Source organism: Carassius carassius, chromosome 45 (assembly GCF_963082965.1).
Source record: "Carassius carassius chromosome 45, fCarCar2.1, whole genome shotgun sequence".
NCBI classification, from domain to species: domain Eukaryota; kingdom Metazoa; phylum Chordata; class Actinopteri; order Cypriniformes; family Cyprinidae; genus Carassius; species Carassius carassius.
Window position 1 is genome coordinate 8,377,413 of NC_081799.1, and position 7,601 is coordinate 8,385,013.

At 37.0% G+C, this 7,601-nt stretch overlaps 1 protein-coding gene across 1 annotated transcript; it reads left to right on the plus strand.

The window, feature by feature from the left end:
* The first annotated feature begins 2,029 nt into the window (after window positions 1-2,029).
* Window positions 2,030-7,082, plus strand: smtna (smoothelin a). Its single transcript, XM_059539108.1, has 9 exons — window positions 2,030-2,124; window positions 3,854-3,982; window positions 4,089-4,164; window positions 4,483-4,617; window positions 4,736-4,799; window positions 4,880-5,003; window positions 5,191-5,342; window positions 5,932-6,132; window positions 6,205-7,082. Exons 2-8 carry the CDS (start codon window positions 3,866-3,868, stop codon window positions 6,077-6,079), a joined length of 816 nt encoding a protein of 271 aa, XP_059395091.1. The 5' UTR covers window positions 2,030-2,124; window positions 3,854-3,865; the 3' UTR covers window positions 6,080-6,132; window positions 6,205-7,082.
* Window positions 7,083-7,601: the final 519 nt, after the last annotated feature.

Here is a 7,601-nt window from a genome sequence, read left to right on the forward strand (position 1 = left end):
TTTTAATATTTTTGGACCAAAATGTATTTTCGATGTTTCAAAAAATTCTAACTGAGCCTCTGATGTCACATAGACTTTAATGATGTTTTTCTTACCTTTCTGGACATGGACAGTATACCGTACACACAGCTTCAATGGAGGGACTGAGAGCTCTCGGACTAAATCTAAAATATCTTAAACTGTGTTCCAAAGATAAACGGAGGTCTTACGGGTTTGAAACAACATCAGGGTAAGTTATTAATTACATAAATTTGCTATCTGGGTGAACTAACCCTTTAATACGGCCCTGAACCGCTGTAAATACAGACCAATAAGAAAAAAGTTATCAAGCCTGTTTTAAAACCCAGCAATACAACTCTAGTTGTATAACTTAACAACAGCAACACTGCTTTAACCAAAAAAGCAAAACAGCAAGATTTAACATTAAAACAAAAATGTCACAGATGCTCTCTAATAGCTCTCGCTGTACTTTGATGACATACACAGAACAGTCTGTACAGTGCTGCTTCAAGTCAAACACCTACTGTGTTTTGGAGATGCACAACAGTTTTTCTGTGGCTTTATATATAATATTTTCGTTTACACAATTTAGCAAAATCAGACAATAATGTATCTAATATATACCACAATATTAACTTCTTATTATTGAATTGTTGTCAATAAATATCACATTTGCAACTGATCAGTATTCAAAAAAGCTGTGAAATCACTTCACATAACCCTACAAGAGTGATTACTTATAGACTGTCAAAAAAAGGCACATGTTAGAGAAAGAAAAATAAATCACCCACTGACTTTCAAAGCTGCTACATAGTAATGACTTTCTACTTCAAGGATTTAATAGAAATGTTTTGGAGTACAATAAAAGTACAATATTTATCTTTCAAATGTAGTGAAGTTAAAGTCATGAGTTTCCAGAAAAAATAATAAATAATACAGTAGTTATGCAATAAAGTAAAGTACAGTACTCAAGAAAATGTACTTCGTCCCTTGATCTGGAAAGCATCTGCTGTGTACAAACATCTGACAGACGTCTGTGACATGTCAGTTTTACATACATAAACATCTTAAAAATCATATAATAGATGTCGATTTGACAACTGATAGGAAACGTCCTATAGACGTTTAAAAAAAACATCTTGCAGATGTAAATAGATGACTCTGTCAAATAGATGACTGTACGTGTGCTATCATGGACTGTCGACTGAGCTTAACTTATACTGAACCTTATATTTTCATTGAGATGACAGCAGCCAGTTTAGCAAAACTAGTTTTTCCTCCATGTTGAAAGTTATGAAACATTACATTGTAAGTGCCTTTGCATAACTCCGTCACTATAACAGCACCACTACTGTATAATTAGCCTAATATGCCGCATTAGTCACAATGACTCGCTGAACATCAAGTCTAAGTCAAGGTTTCCTTCACCCTCACTGTTTCCATGTGTCATGCTAGCTGTCTCTGCCAGCTAATGACCACAATTAGCCACCACGAGGTGGAGCCAAACACTCCTTTTTCATTACAACGCCTCCATCATACTCTAATGGTGTGAATGTGAAAACGCACTTGTGCCAATGACATTTCTGGCCCCTGCTTTTGCAGATAAATGCTGCGACGAGCATGTTTATGTCTGCGTAGGAAATAAGGATCTGTGTAAACATGGAGGTGTGCTGCTACGCAACATCATTCTTATGCCTTAATAAGGCCGTGTTCTCCATCTGTCCACTCATTCACTGTTTAGTTCTGCTCAGAGCCAGGCCACCTGCTTATACAATCAGTGTCAACACAGCATGCTGGAGGAGCACGGTTTATCTCAACGTTTTCTTTCCTCTGGTTTTCAAACATATAAATACTCCATTACCACTTTTGAAAGTGACAGTGTTATAATCTGGGTAAAAACTGACAGAAAGGAAAGATCAGGGCAAGCAGTGCCAAATACGTCACTAATACAAAAAGTCCCGTTCTGCTCTTTCCACTTTTTTTTCCCTGGTCCCTTCAGAAGAGGGTGATGAGGGTCGGGGTGGGAGGGCTCTTACAGAGACTCTGAAAAACTCAGTCACTCCAGCATCTGAGTTGAGTTGAGTGTATGTGATCCTTTCCTCTCGGACAGCTGCAGTGAGATCGGTGAGCTTCATCTTTCTGTTTCTTGTTGTTTTTCTAATGTATTTCCATCCATCTCTCAGTGTAGTGATTGTGTGATTACATAACAGCTATTAGACCAGTGTGCAGTAAATTGTGCTAATTGTTTTTGAGCAGGTATATAAATTCCGCAGACATTATTATGTGTTATTAGGGTAAAACTGTATTATGGCATTCAGAAAACAATATTATCTATTCTGCTAGCTTCAGCCCACACATACTAACATACAACAGTACTGAAGTATATCTAGATGATGGTACTCAAAATGCTGACAGAGCTTTTCTCAGAACTTAATTCAATTTTCTGAGCCACTTTTGAATTGACTTTTGGTCTACACAGTTTTCAGAGTAGTTTAAGGCATTAGCTATGAACATGATCCACTAATGTTTGACAACTATGGAGAAATGGGATATGTTCTGGGATATGGTGATGGGATGGGGGGAGAGAAATAATTATTTTTCAATGCTTTTGTGAGTGAACACAGAGTTTCTAGGGGGAACTTCATTCCCAAAGCGCATTAATCTATTCCCTCGTTTAGTGGCCAAATTGGTAAAATGTTCCCTCATTTTAATCAAGTTACGCCGTCACCACAATTTAACTAAAATGAGGGAGCTGATAAAAAAATAATGGGAACAAATCAGTACAATGTAGCCGTTATTTGACTACAGCAATGGATCTTATTAATAAATTATGGGAATAAATTCTTAAATTGTGGCCACAATGTAGCCTGAGTAAACACAAAAAAAAGTTTTCCTCCAATCTAACATTTTTACATCACCAACAATATATATATATATATATATATATATATATATATATATATATATATATATATATATATATATAATTTAAAACCTACGAAACACTCTTTTATATAAAAAAGTTAATGTCTGGATTGATACTTTCTGTCTGCAGTGGTATTATTACATTTCTAAATTATCAAATGGATAAATCACAAAAAAAAAAAAAAAAATGTCTTCATTTACCTACTCATGCTCATGTCATGCCAAACGTAAAAAAAATTAGGAAAGATCCCCCCATTCAGTAGAAATCAAAGGGGTCCAATGTTGTTTGGGATCTTCTTTCCAAAGAGAAAAGAAAGTCATACATGTTTGGAACGACGTAAGAGTTATAACAGAATTTTCCTCCCTTTAATTGTCTAAATATTTTTGGGGGACACTGTACTCACTGCAAAGAACTATGGGAAATATTCTCCACTCATAAAGCATGTTATTTCACAGATGTCTTTGTCTTTGAGCTGTTTACAGGACTATGGGCAGAAGGTGTGAAACACATCCTTAAGCACTGGCTTATGTCAATGCCAACCAGCATAGTTTCTCTACAAGCTGAGATGAATATTTGGACATGAATGGATACAAACAGTCATCATTATGTATGGCCTGAAGCAGCTTGACAATTAATATGTGAAAAAAACAACTACACAAATTTTTTTATGTAATCTGTTTGTTCAGAAGCCGCTCAAACCAATAATTTGGCTGCAGTTAATTAGACTAGCAATTTGCAGCTACAAACATGCATCTTGGGGTTTCTCAAAACATCTCTGTACTAGTAGCTCTCGCACAAAGCATTCAGATAGAATCTCTTTCTCTCAATTTTCCCTAAACATACTCCCTCGTTCCCACGCACACATGGAGATACACACATCTCGTAACCTGGCTCCATCAACACCTCCTGTTCCTCCTTCTGTCCCAGCTGTCACTGAAGATGGAGGGTGAGAAGGGAACATTAGAGCCAGGTACCAAAGAGCAACCTGAGATGACGGGTCCCCTGACAGCAGAACAGCTGGCAGCTATAGAGGATGAAGAGATCCTCAATAATATGGTAAGAGGCAACTAATGGCACTACAGGCACAGTGGGTTTGTTATCATGGTTTGTCTTCTTAACCATATTTAGAAAAGTGTTTCCCTTCTGTTTATGCATGTACCAGCTAGATAAGGCTGTGGATTTTGAGGAGAGGAAAATGATCCGTGCTGCCATGAGAGAACTTCTGAAGAGAAAGAGGGGTGAGGACCGGGTCAATGTCACATATTGAGTATATATGGCTCAGACATGATCTGCTGGGTCTAATGTGCTTCCTGACATTATTTTACGTGAATCTCACAAAACTTGTCAGGAATCTGGATTACATTTTACATCTAACATTTGAACAGTAGTGTGTGAAAATAAGAAAATAAGAGATTCTGCCTTTACGACTCCTTACTATTACACAAACAACCAAAGGAAATAAACATAGTGGAAAAAAAACTTCTGCTGTTATTTGTTAACTTTCCTATTCAGAAAACTATTATTTAGTTTGTTTTTGTTTTCTCTGTTTCTGTCAGAGCGGCGTGATAGAGAGCGGGCGGCCCGAATGGAGAACCTGCGTCAGCAGGCTGGTGGAGGAAAGACAGCTGCTGGACTCAATAAAGACCAGAAACCTGCTAATGGTCCGAGTGGCGCTCAGTACAATGCACACAGTGAGTGACCCTCACTCATGTGGCTCTGAATACTATGTACTTTTACTGCAATACTATGTACTTACTTCTGTCTGCAAGGCTTTGATAACCTTTCCCTTTTTACTTCACTTCGGTACAGGGACAGCTCAGGCAAAATCATTTTCTCCACCAACCTCTTCTTCCTCTCCGAAAGCTGTGGGCAGGTGGGTCATTCTTAGAGTCCTGACAGGATGACAGCATGGGATGTATCCCGTTGACTGATTGTGATGTTTTCCTCTTGAAGCCCGGCTCAGTCCCATGTGGCCAGGGTTAAAGTGCCGGGCAGCTCGGCGGTCAGGGGCCCAAATACCAAAGATGTCAAACAGATGCTGCTGGACTGGTGCCGGGTCAAGACTGAACCATATGAGGTGGGTCTGAAGAGACAAAAGAAGATCAAATCAAACAGTTTCTGTTTTGCTACACGTCTCGGGCTCTCCTAGTCTCCCTGTGTGAGTCTAATGGAAATGTCCAGGTCACATTTGACAACAAAATCTAAGGAGAAAAACAAACCTGTTTTGTTGTGATTCTCCCTCTTATACTTGTTTCTATGTTTAGGGCGTGAACATCCAGAATTTCTCGTCTAGCTGGGCAGACGGTCTGGCGTTTTGTGCCCTGGTGCACAGGTTCTTCCCAGAGGGCTTTGAATATTGCACTCTCGACCCCTATGATCGCAGGGCCAACTTTGAGAAGGCATTCAAGACTGCAGAGTAAGACACTATTTACTGCATCCAACTTTATGTCTCATAAAGAAACTTTCGAGACATACTTGCCCCCCATACCCCCACCCCCAAAAAGAAAGAAATAGTAAAAATTTTTATATTTAATATTATCAAATAAAATAATATAATAATAAAAGAAATATAACAATAATTATATAATTTATTATAATTTCATATTACAATAGTACTAAATGCAATATATTTAATTGTTCAAATATTAATATTTAATTTAATTAATTGTATTTATAATTGATTTTCAATTATAACTCAATTTATAATGTATTTAAATAAGTATGTTTAATCATTTTTAATTGTTTGAAAATTTTTCAAATGAACTTAATTTAAATTATTAACCTTTTTTTTATCCAGGCACATTTTGTTTTTAAAGCCGCATAAATCTTTTAAATGAAGACATCACTATTGTAATGAGAAATGTGTGTTAGGTTAGCAGAGGAAATGTGCTTTAGGTATGTTGCAACAAAAATGTGCTTTGGTCATAAAAAATAATTTCACAATGCAAAAAAAAAAAAAACCTTAATGATCCTAAAAATAGGCTTAATTTTCTTTATACGTGTAGGACACTAGCTGACTGTCCTCCCCTGCTGGACGTTGATGACTTGATGCGGATGCGTGAGCCAGACTGGAAGTGTGTGTACACGTATATCCAGGAGTTTTACCGCTGCCTCGCAGAGAAAGGCCTCGTCAAGACTAAAAAGACGCCGTAGAAACTTTCACATTTTGAGCATTTTCACTGTAAATTACCAAAAAACGACAAAAGGTACACAAACATAGCACACATGTGACCTGAAAAAAGGCACACAAACATAGCACACATGTGACCTGAAAAAAGGCACACAAACATAGCACACATGTGACCTGAAGCTTCTACCAAACAACAGTCTATTATGTACTTCTGCTCTTCTCTGTTTCATGCACGCATGCAGCGGATGAGGATTATAACCTGTGTTTTGTGCTCGGGTACAGCTGGGGCTCTGAAACAGTGCATTCCACTGAGATTACACATGCATTAATCTCAGTCTCTGCTTGTGTGAAAGTGTGTGTGCGTACATGCAGATGGCTTTTTATGGTACTGCTACTCCCTGTTTTGAATGCGCTCCAGCACTGAGACACCAGGCTTATAAGGGCATGAGATCTAATGCGGAATTATACTTAACCCAGATTTATCATTTGTTTAAAAATATAGACGAGGGCACTTTTACTATTATATAAGAGTTCAGAAAGAAAAACAAAGCATTGAAAATGTATCTGCTTTTGCTTGTATGGGTTGAAATATACCAGCTTAAATAGTTTTTGGTTTCTCTCATTTTGTTCAGGATCTGAAGTCCATCGTACTAAGTTTTTGCTTGGTAATACAGTAATGACCCTAGAACTGCACTAAGAGAGATTAGGTCCAATCAAACCTCTCACTCAGGGACAGACGGGCCCTTGAGGCCTGTAAGACGCCTGTAAGTCTTGTTTCAGAAGGCCGATGGTAATTTTCAAGTGCTTTTAAAATGTTCTCGACACTTTATTTGCTGCATGGCTCAGTGTACTTTAGATGTGTATTTTGAGCACAGATATTGACACTTCTGTTGTAGCTAATAACATGATAAAAATGATATTGCAAGTGTTATTATCTAGTGCTTCAAGTCATACAAGTACAATTTCTGTCAATCTGTATCTGGTTTGATTAAATTATGGGTGTTATTTTCCTCCCACAATGCCTCACCAAGTGTTTGCCAAGTATTATAAAATGTGATAATCTTCTCTGTGGTTTTTATTTGTATTTGCTGATGCACACACACACATAATTTATTACTGGATTTTAGTGACAAACCAACTATCACAAAATTCATCAAATCATCTGCTATTACTTCACTGATGGTGGTCCTGTTATTTTCCCAATTAAATGACTTCACTTCCTGAAGGATTATGTAATTGTATTTTGTTAAAGGAATATTAAGAAAAAATAACAGGATGAAAAGTGATATTGAGGGCATAGTAACGTTAAAATATAAATTGATTACCAATTAAAACAATATTCTCACAAAAATATGTTCTGTTTCGAAAAAAATACCTGCAATATTTCTTAATAAACTGTCCGTTTTTCAATAGGTGCAGCAACTAGCGAAATGACTTAATAGGCAATAGCAATTCAAATAAAAGTCATGAATTGACTTTAAATCAAATAATAGTGCTGTTGTGATATAGGAACACTAACTAGCCTATATGATTTAATAAATGACA